This window comes from Melozone crissalis, unplaced genomic scaffold (assembly GCF_028551555.1).
Source record: "Melozone crissalis strain CALT ecotype California unplaced genomic scaffold, PUWL_Pcris_2 ptg000081l_1, whole genome shotgun sequence".
Classification (NCBI taxonomy): Eukaryota; Metazoa; Chordata; class Aves; order Passeriformes; family Passerellidae; genus Melozone; species Melozone crissalis.
Genome location: NW_026535858.1, coordinates 4941221 through 4959354, shown reverse-complemented (window position 1 = coordinate 4959354; position 18134 = coordinate 4941221). Strand labels below are relative to the sequence as shown.

Genomic DNA, 18134 nt, shown 5'->3' with positions numbered 1-18134 from the left:
ATGTGTATTTCTGCAGGGAATGTAAAATTGAATTTCAAGTACAGGAAGTGCTCTATTACTGCTCTGGCACCACAATGCAGAGCTGCTTTGTTGTTTGTTCTAAAATAGTAAACTAAGCCTGTCCAGCCAAGCAAAGTGTCAGGAAAGAGTCTTCTGATCCCCAGCTCCAAAATGGATCTGGCTGGGCTCTTGTCAGCTTTCCCAACCAGCACTTTTCCTACTTTATCTCAGTGAACACATTACCAGTATTAAGGCTCCCAGCAGAGTCTTAAATGCAATTTCCAACCTCCCCCCGACCCTTGTCCTCCATCCAACTTCCCTCATGGCCTAAAGTCCTGCCAGGATTTCTGCCAAGAGTGCAGAAGCACGGATTAGCTTCACCCCGCGAGCCTCAGAGCCCTGTTTGCCAGCCCACCACAGGCACATGCAAACCAGCAGAGCTCCATAAAACCTCCCAGAGAAATAGCAGGGCAAACCCTGCTGAACAGGCTCTGAGCTCTGAGGAACCAGTACCATCAACCAGCTAAGGAAACATCATCATCACCACCCCACCCCCAAGAGAATAAAACTCCAAGAGCCCTAACCACCAACAAACAAGGAGTGATAATCCTGGTCTGCCAAGATCCCCAAAGCTCCTTCATTTTGGGGACAGTGGTTTATCTCCAAGGCTGTCCAGTCAGCCTTTCTCCCTGCAGGCTATTGAAAACTAAAGTTCATGGGTGACTTCTGATCCCTTCAGCACAGGAGGCTTTAACTCCTCTCCAGAAAGTAGAATTAAGACTGGACAGAAAAAGCCAGGGCAAAAAGCTTTGTGCAGTGGTAACTTCCTGCTGTCCACCTTCCATTGTCAAACTAATTTGAAATCACAATTTTTTGTTCTACTCATTTTACCTCATTCCCAGTCTTTATTTCCTACAAAATCTGACTAGCCTGCTTGTTCCCACCTTTGTAAGGGCTGGTGACAAGTTTCATACACTTGATATGCTTGGCAAGTTTCTCAAGGTTAAAAAGCCTGAGCAAGACATGCAGGGTGAAATGAGTCCTCTGAAATGACAGCATAGCCCACATCTCTGAGCTCCACTGTGAGGTAATCCATGATTCAGTCACAAAATAACCCACAGTTACTCACAGCACCATTTCATAATGAAAATTTTATAAAAGCATAGTTGCCAAATTGGTTTTTTTAAAAATTATAACATTAAAACTCCAGTAAAATTCCCATAGTCCACAAATACAAACTACTTAATAAATAACTCATGGTGCTTTCATAAAAATCAACTATGAAAAGTTACAGAGCTTAATGAAAACCATGCACACACTGGAATCCTACAGCGTGTCTTCCAAGTAAGAACAGGAGCAGCCCTGCTTGTGCTGCTATCATTTAACCTGTGAAAAGCTCCACTCTTTATCTCACAGCTCTGGATTTTATGCCTTCCTGAGGTCACACCCACTGGTGTGGCAGCTGTATCCAGATACACAGAGAGACACAGCTCAGCAGCTCCTGGCCATGTCCAACACCCCCCAGCTCTTCCTCTGTTCCAGACAGAGCCTCTGCTATGAGCCTGAGTAGATGGCACCTGTTCTGCTTTGAAGGCAAAACCAGTGAGAGGCTCCAAGTCAGAAATACAATTTATTAGGAAAAGAAAACCAAAACATCTGCAATAATACAAAAGAAAAACCACTGACAAAGTCAGAATACAACCTGACACCCTGCTGGTAGCAGTCCAGTTGGATTGGTGGCTGCAGTCTTCCTGGAGTGGCAGATGTGGTTCTGTTGGAGCAGGAATCCTACAAAAAAGGATGCAGTGGAAAAGACAGCCATTCCTCTGGGGATCCAATGGAAAGACTGCCTGTTGTGTCCCAAATCCCAGATTATATCCAGGTGGGGATGCTGAGCTCCTCCCCCCTGGGCGGAGCATCTCCCAATGGGCTGTTACCATTCTGTGAGCCATGTGGTGACATTTATGTCCATTAAACAGAAATGGCTCCTGCAGGGAGTTATCTCTGAGTCATGCAGAAAGGCACTGATGGGCCTGTTAACAGGAGATAAAGAAAAAAACCATTCCCCTTCTGCTTTCAGCAGCTCCTGAGGATGGGAATAGAATATATCTTAATATTGTAACCTAGGACAGCACCTTAGAAAATGAAAAAGAAATAGCACAGCAAGAGGGAAGCAGCAGCACCACAGCAGCAGCTCTGTTCTCCCCTCTGCTGGCTGTGGTGGCAAAACCCCACAGTGATCAGTGCCCCCCCAAAGCTGCCAGTGGCTGGAAGGCCAATTGCAGCAGTGAGGAGAGTTAATGGGGTGAGTGAGGGGTCTGGAATTCCTGGGCTCTGCTCAGACCTCAGAACAAGTCACCCTGGCACTCCTGTGTCACCCTGGACATGGGCTCCATCACATCAGTGAGCTGGCACAGTGAGAGTGTGAGCTGAGAGTGTGGAGTCCCTTCTGCACCTGGAGCCAGAGAACAGCCCTGGAACACGGGACAAAGTGCTGCTCTCCAGCAGATGTACTCTGCTCACCTCATTTGTGTAATTCTTCCAATATCCCACTTGCTACAAGTCATGTACATCTGAAATCCACGGAACAGGACTGATGAGGTTCTGTACAAAGCACTTCCATCTGTATCTCTGTGGAAGTATTTCTGTCTTGCACACCCAATTGTTTTTTCTGTTTCAGCAGTAGAGAGCACAGTTTCTGTGAGGCGCTCCAGTGCATTGTTTTCCTTGGGGTTTTTCTTTGGCTTTTATAATCAACAATACAATGCAATTAGCCAAAGTTCTTGGGGGCAACTGAAACATGTGGGTAATAAAAGTCAGAAATGCAAGCTCCAGTTCTTCCCCAGAGCCCCCAGAACCAGCACTTTGTCTGTAAATGCCTCCTTGGAAGCCAAGCCCTGAGGTAACACTAAATGACTCAAACCAAACTCATGCCTCAAATGAATTCTCTCTTGCACTGTGCAGTCAAGGAAACTCCAAGGCTGGGCAGCCCTCAGACCTCTTCTAGTCCCACTCCCACACAGCCCCAGGGAACACTTCAGGAATCCTAATATTGAGGAGTCCTTTCTAAGGAAGTTCTACAAAGAAATTAAAAATGCATAATTCTCACAGTGCTAAAAACTGAAGAGAAAGTGAAATGAGTTTGTGTGTAGAAGTCTTTCTGCAGAGCTGTCATGGCTCTTGGCTGGAGGTGTTAGAAGCTGGACTTGTGTAGAAAGTCTCCTAAGCTCAGAAATAAAGATCTTTCCCCAAAATCAATGTACAACTGAAGGTTATATATATATATTTTTTACCTATTATTATCATGGATTTGTGGCAACCAGGTTCCCTGACCTTTCTGCCACTCTTATTCTGCAATGAATAAAATGCCCATGCATCTGGCAATTTATTATTTTATTATTTCTAACCATCTCATATCCTTATTGATACCAATTCATCCTCCACAGATGCCATCTTTCCTGGTTCAGTGAAACTCCACCTCCAAAGAAAGGTCACAGGGCTTTTCCTTTTTCCTTTTTTAACCTGCTCATGGCTGCAGAACTCCATGCCAGAAGAGATTACGATAACAAAGCTCACAGGCTTCAGATCAAACCACAGGCTGCACCTTGCTGCAGTTCATCTTCCATCAATAACAATCAGCTGAAATTGGACAGAAAAATCTAAACTGTTACAAGGCTTTTTGGAAATCAAGAGGTGCAGACACCACAGAAAAAAACAATGGGAAAAACACTGCAGCGATTACTAAAATACCAAATCAATGTGTGTGGAAAAAAATCCCTATGAAAAGCATATATGGGAATGAATCCTATTGTTGCTAAATAAACAACAAAATTTGTTTCAGGAAAATATGTGTAATCAGGTAAATGTGTGGGTAAAATGTGCATGGTTTGTGGCAAATATATAAATGAAAAAAAATCTAAAAAAGATAAGAAATAATATTCTTGCAGTTCTAGTATCTCTTTTTCTCACAAGCTCCAAAGAGAAAGCATTAGATGTTGGGCACTTGAGATGCGTTTAAGATTAGATAATTTAGCTAAGATGCATTATTATAGGAAAAGCATGTGCTTGTTATGAGATAATTATATTAGGAGTGGTCTCTCAGGCAGAATGGATTCTGTGAAACAGCCCTACATTTGTGTAAAACCTTCGAGTCACAAGAGAAAAGAGCAGCTTTATAAAATGAAAGAAAATGACCTAAATAGGAAGATCTAGAAGTTCCTGCAGGAGCTCAATACCCCAGAGGGCAGGAAAATGAAGATAACTCTTAATTCCTTACTTGACTTCAGGCACTTCTTCAATGTGTCTGCATTGCTCAGAACCAATTTCTCTCCCGGTTTAGCTTTGACTAAAGTGCAGTGAAGTCCCTGAAGTATAACATATTTAACCAAAAAATCTCCACAATAAATTGTTGCCAATAAGCCCAAAGTGATTAGAGTTTTAATTTTCAACCTTTTATACAGAAGTCCCATTTAATTCTGTCTGCTGGACTGAAAGAAAAGGCCTTTGCACCACAGGTTTTCAGAAGTTTGAGCTCAGTATTCTCTTTGAGGTCAGATTTATAAAAAAAATCCCCCCCAAACTAAAATTTATAAAAACAAACTGGAAAAGTTGTATTAAGTTTACTAAGGTAAAAATATTTATAGCTGTTGCAGTAGTAAGACTATTGCAAACTAGGTGGATGGGAGAATTAAAGCCTAAACAAAAGAGTAATTAAAAATAATACTGTAATTAAAAATAATACTGTTTAACTGTTAATCTGATAATTACACTTTTGCCAGTATCCTTTAAATTGCTCAAAAGCTACAAAATTATCCAGAAATTAGAAGAGATGTAAAAACCACCTCTGCCAATAGCTAAGAAGCTCATCTGCCTCTCTCTTTATTTATAAACAGAAAAAGAAATTTATAAATTCAGCAACAGATCAAAACCAGCATTCAGCAAAAAGAAATCAGATATTCTCAAGATTCTGGAATTTCAAACTTTATTATTGTGCTTGTGAGTGGAACCCACTGGATGTGAAGAGAGTTGGGCACTGACATAAAGAATGCAGTGGAACACAGAGACTGGAACGGCTTGACAAAATTTGCCTGTCAGTGTGTGAGTGCATAAATACACATATAAATATAAATACACAAATATGAATATGCAAAATCTCTGTCAAAATCTCTGAAGTAGCAACTTGCTCAGAGAAGACAGAAAATCCAGCAATAAATGCTTTTTGTGACTCAGACAAGGGAGCATTTCCTGCTCCATCTTTTGTATTATTAACAATAATACAAAACCACCAACTCCAGGGTTTCCCCTGACATCTATGGACAGAACATGATCACATCGGGCAGTTTCCTGTGAGGTGACAAAATGGATTTGTTTCCAGAGCACAGAATTTCCTCATACTCATTACTGCAGCCATTTTTCTTGTAACTGTGATGAAATGCTTTAACTTTTTATGCAACAAATAGGAAGTGAATATCCTGCCATACTGCTGATGCTTTCAGACCACAATACTGGCTGTAGAAATGGAAGGGCTGATGGTGAAAAAAAGTGGCCTGCAAAAGGAAAATATTAAGTTTTTCCAGTGTAGATTCTTATTTAAATGATGATCAGGTACTTCTCTGCAGTTCTGAGGGCATAGAATTGTTACTTTTGAGAAAAAATAGTGAGAAAACAAATTATCCTTCACCCAGCACTGAAACTTTGTGCAGGTAAAATCTCATTAATGGTTTCAAGAGTTCTTGAGCAAGACCAAGCCCGATCCTGATGTAATGAACTGGAACTGTCACAGTTTGTGGTCATTAAAATCTTTCCAAAAGGATCAAGAGGTTATTTTTTGGGGATTTTTTTTGTTTTGTTTTGACTTACCAATTAAATGCACCAGTAAGGCAAGCAATCATCCAGTATTAGGAAGAACATACATTTAAACATTGGGAAAAACTTCTCAGTTTGACAGCAGTGTAAGAGATGAGGACAGTGAGAGGAATTACCTTAATTTTAGTGGAGAAAAGGAATATACCACAACCACCAGCCCAAAGAAATACCCAAATGATTAAGCATCAATGTAAACCTTCTTACCCTTTGCCTTGTAAATGATTTCCTAATTCCAGCACTTTTAGCTTTTTGCAGCATTACCAAGTTACAAATTATCCGTGTTCTTATGAAGGCCTGATGAACTATTAACATTAGAATTAGAGCACCACCTTCAACAGCTAACAAGGAACATATTATTGTTTGCTCACATGGTAAAATAGGGGATAACAGGAATTTGCCATCATCTGGCATAATTCTTTAATAAAATTTAAATATATAAGCCCAACCTGGACTGCGCTGTGAAAGCGCGGGTGAGGGAGGCACTGTTAGAACAGCGGGGGCTCTCCGGAGGGCTCAGGGCTGTATTTCCCTCACATCCCGGCTGTCCCCGAGCACAGGGAAGCCTGGCTGACCCGCCTATTCCCGTGCTCCATTTCCCTCAGCACCAGCGACCAACAATCCCCGCAGGCGCTCATTTCTTCTCTTTCCATCGCTGTGCAGGACCCGCTTGCCAGGCGGCCGGGGATGCTGCGGCCGCTCCCCTCAGCCCCGCCGCTTCCCGCCGCGCCGCATTCCCGGGAATGCCGTGAGGGCGGGCGGCTCCCGGCCCGCGGTCCCGCCCCGTGACGCCGGTTGCCATAGCGGCCGCGCCGCTGGCCATGGCGGCCGGGGAGGAGGACGACGTGGAGTGGGTGGTGGACACCATCGCCGGCTTCCTGCGGGGGCCCGCCTGGTCCATCCCCATCCTGGAGTTCATGGAGCACAACTGCGAGGGTGAGCGGGGCGCCGGGCGGGCGGGCGGGTGTCCCGAGGCCGTGGCGGGGCCCGTCCCGGTGCGGTGGCCCCGCGGCCCCGGGGCTCTCTGAGCGGGGCCGCGCACTCGGCCCCGCCGGCCGCGCTCCCGCCGGGGCTGCCCGGACCCGCCGTGTGCCCCGGGCGAGCCGTGGGTCAGGAGGTGCCGTTCGCATCCATGAGCTCGTCCTGGGATTATGGCGTGAGCTCTCGGCTGACACCGAGCGAGCGCTGCAACCTGCGGCGCCCCGGAGCCCGGCACGGCCTCCAAAGCTCTCCCAGAGCCGGGAGTTTTCCTTAGGAAACCGGTCCGGACAAGCAAAAGCGCCGTCGGGTCAGTGCGACATTGAGGAGAAGGCCCAAAGTGAAATTCCTGCAGCTATGTGAATGCTGTCAGTTCAGAGGTGGAAACCCCTGAGTTTTAGTGCCTGGCAGAAATGACAGTCAGCACCGTCAGTGGTTACCGGCAATGCTTTGTAGGTGATCCTGTGTGTGAGTTTAGCTCGGAAGCAACTCCAGTTCAAACTTCCATTTCTTCCTTTGTCTTCTTGAGACCATCCAGGCGTAATTTGGGGAGCAGCCTGGGTGAAGTGGAAGTAGAGGCAGTGGGGAGGGGCCAGGATTGCCCTGTGCCAGGGGAGGCCTGTGCAGGTTTGGATCTGCAGAAGGAGAAGGAAGAAATAGAGTTTCTGATGCAGAGATTTGGCGAAGTTACTCCTGCTTACAGAACAACTTCTGCTGCCAAAAACCACCCAGATCCTTACAGTAGCAAAGTAATGAGAATTTGGGCAAGTCTGAAAGCAGTGCCTAAGGCCTTTGGAAAAACAAAGGCAGCTTTTGTTTGTGATTCTTGGAAAAAAATTGCTTCTCAGTTTCTTCCTGAATCGTTTCTAGCTCCCCAAACTTTGCATGAGGCACGATTGTCATGAATCTGTACAGCTTTCCCTGTTAAAACTGGGAAAAGAGGAAGGGAAAGCTCCTGGAGCATTCACAGCTAGGAAGGGTTAGAGAAACCCAGGCTGGAAGCTTTGTCCTGGGAAATCTGCCTGAACTTGGGGTGGGCTGAATGCTCTGGTTACCTTGCAAAGGGTCTGGGTTTAGCTATCGAGGGAATTGATTTATCCCTCTCAGGAGCAATGATCCCTTCTCCTTAGGAGGTTGAGGGGAATTTACTGACAGTAAGAAGATTTGTGGAACCGCTGTAAATTTCCACCTAGCGTGAGGCAGGCTCGTGCTGGTCACTGCCTGCTGTGCTCATCCCACTGCTGGCCTGGGACTGACACACTTGGACAGGACAGAGTCCTTTGCACTCCCAAAACATTTGATCTTTGGGCTGGGCAAGCAAATTAGCAACACTCTGATTAACTGACAATGATTTGTGACTCCTCGAAAATACAATTTGGATTTTGGTAATTGGTGTGTGAGGAATTCATTTTAGAGCTGTAGTTACTTTGGCCAAGTCCTTGCACTTCAACTTGTAAACTTACTGTAATGTTTTCTATCTGTTAGTAAGTGTTTGCTTTCTCTTACTCTTTCCGGGAACTTGATTAATTTTTTACAGCTTGATTAATTTCCTTTTACAAATCAAACTGAAATTAAATAGAGGGGTGTGTATCATCCCATTTGAGGGGTCCTTGCCAAGATTTTCAGTTTTAACAAGAAGATAATGAGTGCCTCCAGGACACCTGTGTCCCCTGGCTTGTCTTATACTGTGGGGACATACACATGAACCACACACTGTGGTCCTTCAGATCTTTATCCTGTTGGGCCCCCGAAGACTGTGCCAAACCCCTAAGGAATAATGACAATGTGATTCAGAAGCCCTGACTCAAGGAAATCCAAGGTCTCTGTTCCAAGTACTCCTTAAAGCCACTTAGCTGAGAGGAGATGCTGACTGCAGCTTGCTTTACTTGGCACTGAACCTCATCCCCTGTGTCCCCAGCCTGGGGACAGAGCACGGGCTGTGCCAGCCTCCCACTCTGCTCTGCAGGAGGAACATCCCCTTGGCAGTGCCAGGAACTGTCGCCGAGGGGTGGCATCCCTGTGTCACCCCTGCCTGGGATGCCCAGGGCAGGAGGGGTGGGGGAAAAGGGCACAGGTGAAAAAAGGGGAAAGCTGTGGGCTGCAAGAGCTGGGAGTGATCCCCAGCCAGGAGGAGACAACACAGGCTGTCAAGTGTCTTCACTCCCCTGAGTTTGGGAATGTAATTGTGAAAAATGCCAATCACTTGTTTTTAAGATTTTAAAAGTTTAATAGTAATAAAATGGTTATAAAAATAGTAATATAATTTGAGTAATAATAGTTTGGACAATTGAGGTTAGGACAATATGAGACAATAGAAACAAAGAGTCACAGACAGTCCAGGTACCTTTTTCTGGGCAAAATAAGCCCGAAGAAGGACCCACGTTAACAGAGGATTAACCCTTAAAAACAATGACCTGTTGCATATTCATACACCTCATCCATGATGCATAAATTCCATTCAAACACAGGATTCTGTCTGGGCAGTGTCAGCTTCTTCCTCTGAACCCTGACAGCGCCTTTGAGGCAGGAAGAAGTTCATTTCTTCTGATAAGGGAGCAATAAATTCTTTTTCTCTGAAAGATTCAGGTGTCCTGTGCTGCTATCTCACTGCAAGCCCTTTCTTTAAAAAAAGTATCCTACACAGCATAGTTTCTATTTTAACATTTTTTATAACCTAAAACTATATTTAACACAGTCCCTAAGAGAATTAATACAGCATTACTTTCTAACACAACACATATAATATTCATTTTAATATTTGTGAAAAGCCAATCATAAAATACATGCATTTTTCACATGGTGGTTGCATAGAACTGATATCTATAATACCTTCTCTACCATTTGAATTTAATCATAGATATTTGTAAGCCTTTTATTTTAATTTCTTCATTAAAAATTTTGCCCTGTGCAAAACCCTCAAGCAATGTTGGTTTTCCAAAGTATGATTAAAAAGCAGATTTTCCTCTGCTTTTGGGGGAAAAATGAAATGTGTGATTGGATTTCTGTCACTGCACTTCTGTGTCAGAAAGTGATGCTGCTTTAGGAGGTGCCACCTCAGCCCACACTGTTTCCAGGTCTGGGATGATGTGGCCTCGGGGCTGTCACAGCTGGGAAAGATGTTGGATGCCTTCAAAAAATCACTGAATTTGTGTGAAGGTTGCACTGGTTCCACAGGCATCAGCACCATCAGAGATGTCACATGTACATGAAGAATAAATCACAGCAATTTAAGCACAATTCCCATTCTTCACATGACTTCAAAGGATGTTCCTGGCAAGTGGCTTGTCCAAGTGGCTAATCTTGGAGGGGATTGAGGCAGATTTATTTCTAAGCCTCTGCTTTAATTGCCAGGTTTTACATTACCTCTCTTAGTTGTTGGCATGAAAAAAATGTAAATTAACCCCTCCCCCAGACCTTAGTTTTCACTTCTTATTTTCTGCTTCTTCCACATTTTCTGCAGCACAGAGATCATGAGCTTGAGTAGCTCCAGTCAGGGATTTTAATATGAATTTACATGAATATGATTAACATGCCCTTTAGTGTAGGAATGTCCATTTTTCCTGCATCAGGATAGATATAATTAAAATATAACTTAACTGCACCACATTTCCTCTTTGGGTTTATCTGGACTCATTTTCGTGCATCACCTTGGCTCCTCACTACATGAATGACATTTACAAAGTGCTGTAAATCATTAATAAAGAAATCTTCCATGTAAATACATGGAGAGTGAGAAATTTCCTGCTTGATGTGATAAACAACCTTACACAGAATCATGGGGCAGTTCCTATATTAAAACTTACTTTTTAGTGAATGTATCTGCTGAATCCTCAACTTGCTTACAAGTCATTTATGAAGATACATTTTCCCAATATTAAATTATGCAGCTTAATTACTTTTAATTATCACAAGCAAACACTTAGCCTGAGTGTGTGGAAAACCACAGGACTTTAATAAATCATGGCCTATATTTTAATTGATTAAATGTATTACCCTGTAAAGGTTAATCTTGCTGTTTAGGGTGTAAGTTAATTTGTGGTGGTTTGTACACTGACTGCAAAATGTTTCTTCTTCCCCCTGCTCAGTTTTTGATGATGAAGAAGAAAGCAAGTTGTCATACACAGAAATTTATCAGGAGTACCAAGCTCTGGTGAGCGTTCTTCACTATCTGTGGTAAATTTCTAAGCAAAAGAATTTAAAGTGTTAAACGAGTATTTAGATGAACTTCTAATTGGGTTATTGTTGTTATTCAGTATTTTCCCATGTGTTATTTAGAAATCTGTGAGTTGTAGTTGTCACATGCATTTATATGCCTAAAGATCAGGTATATAGGAAGGAAACTGTGACACAGTCACAGCTCTTAGGCTGCTTTACATATTCATCATTAAAATTAATATATCCACCACCTTCAAGATTGTATTTATAAGCTTGATAATGTTATTTTCTGTCAAGTGAAAATGACAACCAGCAGGATGTCTGAGAACACTCACAACTCGGATTTTGTTCACTAATGAGTCTGGGAAATCTTTTGAATTATCTTTCAATTATCAGAAAAAACTGCAGGAGATTTTTGGAGCTTAAATACCTATAAAATAGTACATGCAGATTTCTAACACTTTCTGTAATGAGGCTGGGGAATACATATTAAAATATTATATTAAAAAGCTTTGACTGAATAAATACAAACCAGCCTTCATTTCTGCTCTGACCCTAAAGGCTTTAGGCACAGCCTGGCAAAAAGCCTTTTACTTTCATCAAAAAGCCATGAGGAATACTGGCCAGGAGTCTGGGGAAAAGGTACATGAGTGAGAGTCCTGGAAATTGGAGAAAATATGTTAGAGAGTCATCAAATTTAGCAACAAAAATGCTCATTTTGAACAGTTCATGAAAGCAAATAAAGCTTGAAATAAAAAAAAATTAGTTCTGCTATTGTAGTGACTTTCCTTGGAGCTTATAAACCACATCAGCAGAAAAGAATAGACAATCATGATAAAAATTCCTCTGATTCTCAGGGAAAAACCATAGAAGGTAAGGTATAATCTTATCCTTTCTTCCAGGTGGAGAGATTACTAGAGGACTACCTTAAAGAAGTTGGAATTAATGAGGAGAAATTTCAAGAAGCATTTTCTTCTCCTCTTGCAAAGACCCACACCTCCCAGGTATTTGCCTTCATTAAGGAATGGATGGATTTCGTGCTTAGCTTGATGTTTCCCCTAACACAGCTGGCAGGAGATGAAGCCTGGAAAAGTTTTCATGGTGAAATTGTAATTTTCAATTGAACTGCAGCTGTAAACTGACACTGGGAACCCCAATTTTGTCATAATATCCTAATATTGTCTGGATGTTACTGCAGGCATGTTGATCTAAAGACATAACCCACCAAGTTATTTTCCTGGCCATGAGCTCTTCTTGGATATCTGGAAAAACAGACAGATAGGAGAATGAAAAATAATTTTTAAAAACATACTCCCAGAATTGAAAAATCAAGCTAATTTCAAACAGACTGAGCTGGTTGGGATTTCTGTGGGGTTTAATTTTGTGCATATCTTTCCTCCCACAGGCCATTCTGCAAACAGTGTTGGCAGCAGAAGATTTTAGGCTATTTAAAAAAATGATGGTACAGAAGAATATTGAAATGCAACTGCAAGCAATTCGAATCATCAAAGAAAGAAATGGTGAGCAGTGCTGAATGTGGGGGTTCTCTGCTGAAGGATTTTAGTGGTTTTTTGCTGACTCTTTAAGCCATTCATAAATGAGTGTTGGATGCTGGTTCTGCTCCAGTTACAGGAAAACACCCAGCTGGTGGTGCTGGGATTTCATTCCTTAGTCCTGGCTTGCACTCTCAGTGACAGCTGTCTGTGCTGTAAGGGTAACAGATTCTTCAGGTCTCTTTGTCTGAATTTCTCTGTGGAACTTGACTGAGTTTTCTGTGGCAGAGTTTTGGTGGCATTTCTGAGTTAAGGCAGTCAGAGCAGCTCCTCAAAAGGAGCAATATCAACAGCTGGAATTCTGCTCCCTGCATGGCCAGGATGTTGTAGTGTCTGCTGTGCAATTCACACTGACAAATCCATTCAGGAAGCACAAGTTAAGGCCTTCATCATCCTCATACCTGCATGAGAAAGGAGAGAAAATAATCCACACCCAACTTTGCTGCTCTGGTGATGCTTCTGCAAGGATTTTAATCCCACTCCTTCCTTCCATGTCCTTCATTTTACTTACTTCTTACTGTATGAGTGTTCTTCAGAGAATCATTTTTAGATTTCACCTTTCACATAACAGCTACTCTGGGAGTGGTTCAGGTGGCTGAATTGCAACAGGAAATGCCACAAATGTCAGTGCAGAGCTTGGCTTAACCTTTGATGCCAAAACTTTCATTGCCAGAAATCTCTGCCTTTTTCCTAACAGGATTTAGGATGTTTTCCTCTAGGATCTTTGTGGAAACAGTTCACATGGCTTTGGTTTTGTGAATGTGATTTTCTTTTGTTTGGGTTTTTTTTTTTTAATTTTCTTATCAGCCAACTGGAGCACAAAATAATTTTCCTCAGAATAATGCATAAACCTTGTTTTCTTCCAGGTGTAGTGCCTGAATGTTTGACAGAGGGTTCTGATGTATTCAGTGAAATTGAACAGGAGGAAATGAAAATACTCAGGGAGGTTCTAAGGTAAGAAATCAATCAGTCCCACTTTGTTATTTTAAAATACAGGTCTGTAGGACCTAACTCTTCCAGCCTTTTCCAGGAAACTGCCTTCATCTTACAGATAACAGGAATATTCTTGTCAACATCCAGAGGGAAAATGGGTGGTGCTGGGCAGTGGGTGTGCTCAGGAATATTGAAATAGTGAGGGAGAACTGTGGCTGTGATCTGAGATGTGTGGTACAATTTCTGCAGATTCTCCCCCACTCCCAGTTCACAGACGCAGAAACAAATAATAGCAGATTAATATATAATATATATAACCATTATCTAATATAATATATATAACCATTATATATATACACCAATATATAACACCATATATATATATATATATATATATATATAATATAAATACCATATATAACCATTATCTGATATAACCATCCAGGTTATTTTAGATAATGCTGCTTTCCCCCTGGATTCTGGGAATACTTCCCTTCCTGTCTTTAAATTAGCAAAAGGGATAGATAAATCCTGGAAATTCTTACACAATTATTTTAGCACCAAGGTAGTTGAGGACAGTGGGCTCTTATGTGTTTATCCCAATTATTTCTTTCTATTAAGACTTAAGTCATGGAAATATTTTGGATACTGACAAATTCACATTACCTTGTAATTGCTTTGATAGTCCTCAAATATTGAAGCAGTGTTAAATTTCCCTGAAAATCACTACCACTAAATGAGTTTTGAGTATTTCCTCATGTTTATTGTTACAGACAATCTAAGGAAGAGTATGAAATAGAGCAGGAGAGAAAGAGGACTGAAGAGGTGAGTGCCTTACCTTTGTGTGTGAGTTATGGGGATGGTAAGGAATGCCCTGATATTCTGTCCTGGCTGTCCCAGATCCCTTCCATCAATGCAATATCCCACAAGCATTACAATCCCTGCTCAGCACTTGAACCCTGAAATCCTTGCAGATCCAGGGAGCAGCTGAATTGCTGATATTGTCAGGATCAAAGAGCCTTCAAAGCGTAAGCTGCTTGCAGATGGCAGCACACCTAATCCCACAGGAATTCCCTTCAGGATCCCTTGATAGACAGTGCAGTTATTCATTAAATGTTCACAAGAGAGAACTAATCAGCAGCACCCAGAAATCCTCCCCAGAGACCATCCCTGGGTGTCCATCAGAGTAAACCACAGAGAAAGGAAACTGAATGGAAATGGGGAGTGTCCAAACTGTGCAATCATGGCAATAAACCCCCCCTTGACTGGGAAATCAGGCAGGTGTTATCCAAATCTCTACAGACCACCAAGAACAGCAATATTCTTGATTAAAAAGCCAGATTGCAGAGCCCCCAGTCAAGATCACCTGGCCAGAGAAGGTGACAGTGTTCAGTGATATGGTTTTTGTTAAAAGAATGTTTCAACACAAAATAATTTCATATTTTAATGAATGCTGTGGGGTTCTGGCATGAATGCCATGGTTGATCAACAGCACAGACAATTTTTAGGCAGAAATTCTGAGAGAAGGGCTGGATTGTCTGTAAACAATTCAGTTTTAATTGGAACTTCTTGTGGGAGATTCCTTTGTGTGGCCAGTTCAGTACCTGGGGTGCAGTGCAGGAAATGTAACTCTTGGCTTTGTTTTCTAATTCCAGGCACGTGCTAAACACAAAGCTCCAGATGTTACCCACCAATTTCCAGGAGATGCAAGAGAAGCTGTAACAGCTAAGGAATCCACTGAGGGAGCTGAGGAAAGTCCAAAATGCCCATTAGGTAACTTTGGGGGGAGTGCAGTGCTGATGGGCAACATGATGCTGGTTTTAAATGATTCAAGAATCCACTTGGATCAACATTTTAACAACTTGGCTGGATAAAGCTGTGAGTAAAGTGTATTTGCCCTGCAGGAATGCCTTCCAACATGGCATGTTTTACTATTCCATGATGTTCTGCTCTGATTGATTATTTTTATCTCATGTATATCTATTCTTTCTAATTGTTTTCTGTGTAAAATTACTTAGAGGGATCTCATAAATCTACAAAAGAAGACCCCAAACCAGTTTGCCCAGTACAAAAAGGAACTGAAAACTTACCCCAGCCCTCTTGTACCAAGGGGAAAGAAGACACTAAGAAAAGTTCTGCTGGGAAAGGTTCAGAGAACACAGTGCAAAAAGCTGGGGTGAAAGGACCTGTAAGTTAAAAACAAATTTTAAAAAAAGCTAAACATAGAACTAGAGTGCAAAAAGAGAGGATTACATGTAAAATATATATTTAAAATAGTATTATATTTAAATACAGAATTTCTGTTACTGTAATCAGTTGGATTTGGGTTATTTTGGTTTTTTCTTAAACAAATACGTAAACACTTTGATGTTATTCACAGTTTAATTAGCACAAATTCAGCTCATGATTTCTGGTTTCAGAGTAGAATTCAGTATTCAGTCCTTTGGTAATTTCTTAGGAGACAGCTCTGATTAGAAGCTTCAACTTGGATTTGTTTGCACCTGGTAATTTTGGAAGCAAATAGGATGTAAATGTGCTCTTCTTGCACAAGACACTGATACAAAATAATTACTTTCAAAATTTAAAAACTTTGCCCCCAGGATTTATCAGAAACTGAAAAGCAGCAGCTGAAGCAACGTGAGGATTACCTAAAGAAAAAACGAGACCTGCTGCTGGCTACGAAGAAAGACTCAAAAAATAATGCACCAGCACCCAGCAGTGATCAGAGAGAGGAGGAATCCCCTCCCAAAGAGGTGAAGCTCTTTCACATAAACCCACAGGCTTTCAGTGCAGGTGTGATGCTGCTGCTGAAGAGTGGAATGGGTTACAAAGAACAAGGGGGGGGAACATTTCCAACTTACTGGTTTTGCAGAAGTTTCAGTGATGCATTTGGCATTGGTTGGCTTCAGCACCATCAAACTCTCCTGATTAACTTCAGTTAATGGATAAAATGCCAGTTTGCTCCTAGCCCCTGACTTACTGTTTGGGCTCCTCAAATCTCAAGGATTTTCTTTTTCTTTTGCAAATGCTTGAAAGCTCTCTGAAAACAGAGGAAAATACTAGGAGACCTTAAACCCCTCTTACATTACAAAACAATGTAGTAACTACTCTGTTTCTAATCCAAAATCACTACTCTCCTTTACAGAGCAAGTGGTTAAGGGCATGAACTAAAGTCCAAAGTCTTTCTGTTGCCTCAAATATTTTTCAGAGTTGCTGTGCATTTTATTATGCTCAGAAGAGCCTGGGGAGCCTTCAGGACAATTGCTGAGCAGGAGCTGAACTTGGGGCTCCCAAAACCCAGATCAGGGCAGGGTGGTGGAGGAGCCCCATGCACCCCTCTGATCCATGGTGGGGCTGCTGGTTCTCACTGCAGTGCTGTTTTCACTCTGTTTTCAGGAAATATCAGAAGAGAAGCAGAGGCTGCTCCAGAAGAGGAAGATGCTTGCAGAGAAGCTAAAAGAAGAAGTCATTAATAAGCGGTAGTTTTAAGAGCTCATTGCTGACCCCAAGAACACAGGGAGGTTTTAGAGTAAATTATCAGTAAGTGAAGGGATTTCCAGTCTTGCCCTGGGATTTATAGAACTCTCAGACAAGCAGCTCAGTACCCTATTGCAAATGCCACTGAGGCACACCATGAACACTCGTTTTCCAGAGTGCTGGAAACTCCCTGACTGTCCAAGGCTGTGCCAGCACTGCAGAGCACAGCCCTGCTCCAGCCCTGAGAGCAGAGGCACCTGGAGAGCTGGGGAAGGAACTCCTGTGGCAACAGCTCCGAGCTCAACATTGGAACTTTGTCATGCCAGCAGTGCAGAAGGAGGTTCCTTTCATTAGCCCATTATAAACAAATGGCTCTTTCTCAGCTGTGCAGTGAAATAAAGTCTGGTTTCACAAGGAAGTGCACCCTCGACCACCTCATTTGTGAGAAAGCCAAGGTACCTTGGGGGTCAGTACATTCACAAATTAACTCCAGGTTACAGAGCTTTACAGGCTTTGGGGGCAGTTTCCCAGGTCCCAGTTTGCAATAAATGCAGCTTTAAATAAAAGTAGTGAAAAGCTGAGACTGTTCCCAGCAGTTCACTGCCAGAGTAGCAGAAATCTTTTTTTAAAAAGTCCTTTTCTGGTTTGGCTTTCAGACTCGAAAAGAAGCCAGGAGAGGTCACCCTGTGCCCAGGGCAGGGCCTCATTGAGAGGTCGCCCTTGGCCATGACAGGCCACAGCTACTCACAGCAAAGAGACAAACCCACCCCTTCCAGTTTCATGGAGTTTTTATTAAAACAGCATTTAGAACTGGTACAGGTTGGCAGATGTTCTGTTCTTTCCCCAGAAGGGGCAGTGGAAGGGCCCAGAGAGGAGAACAAACGTGGTGCCCACGAGGGCAGATGGAGCCAGCACCGAGGGGTGACAGCCCCAGGGAAGAGGCAGAGAGAGCTGGGTCTCACCTTCTCCTGGGAGAGCAGGCTGGTGTTTAACAGGAGAGCTGCTGCCACTTCAGCCAGTCCTTTCCTAGGAACTGTAAAAATCCATGCCATTCTTGGTTCTGCTGTGAGGCCAGCTCCTGTTTGTGTGAGTGTTGTTAAATCTCCTGCTGCGCTGCAGCAGCGCCGGCGCCGTGAGGAGCAGAGCAAGGACCGACACTCCTGGGGAGCCCTGGGG

General features: G+C 42.7%; 1 protein-coding gene across 1 annotated transcript; it reads left to right on the top strand.

The window, feature by feature from the left end:
* Positions 1–6647: 6647 nt before the first annotated feature.
* Positions 6648–17198, top strand: CFAP36 (cilia and flagella associated protein 36). Its single transcript, XM_054290360.1, has 10 exons — positions 6648–6798; positions 10926–10990; positions 11898–11999; positions 12401–12515; positions 13415–13502; positions 14255–14306; positions 15137–15254; positions 15500–15669; positions 16082–16234; positions 16878–17198. The coding sequence occupies exons 1-10, from the start codon at positions 6684–6686 to the stop codon at positions 16962–16964; spliced, it is 1065 nt and encodes a 354-aa protein (XP_054146335.1). The 5' UTR covers positions 6648–6683; the 3' UTR covers positions 16965–17198.
* Positions 17199–18134: the final 936 nt, after the last annotated feature.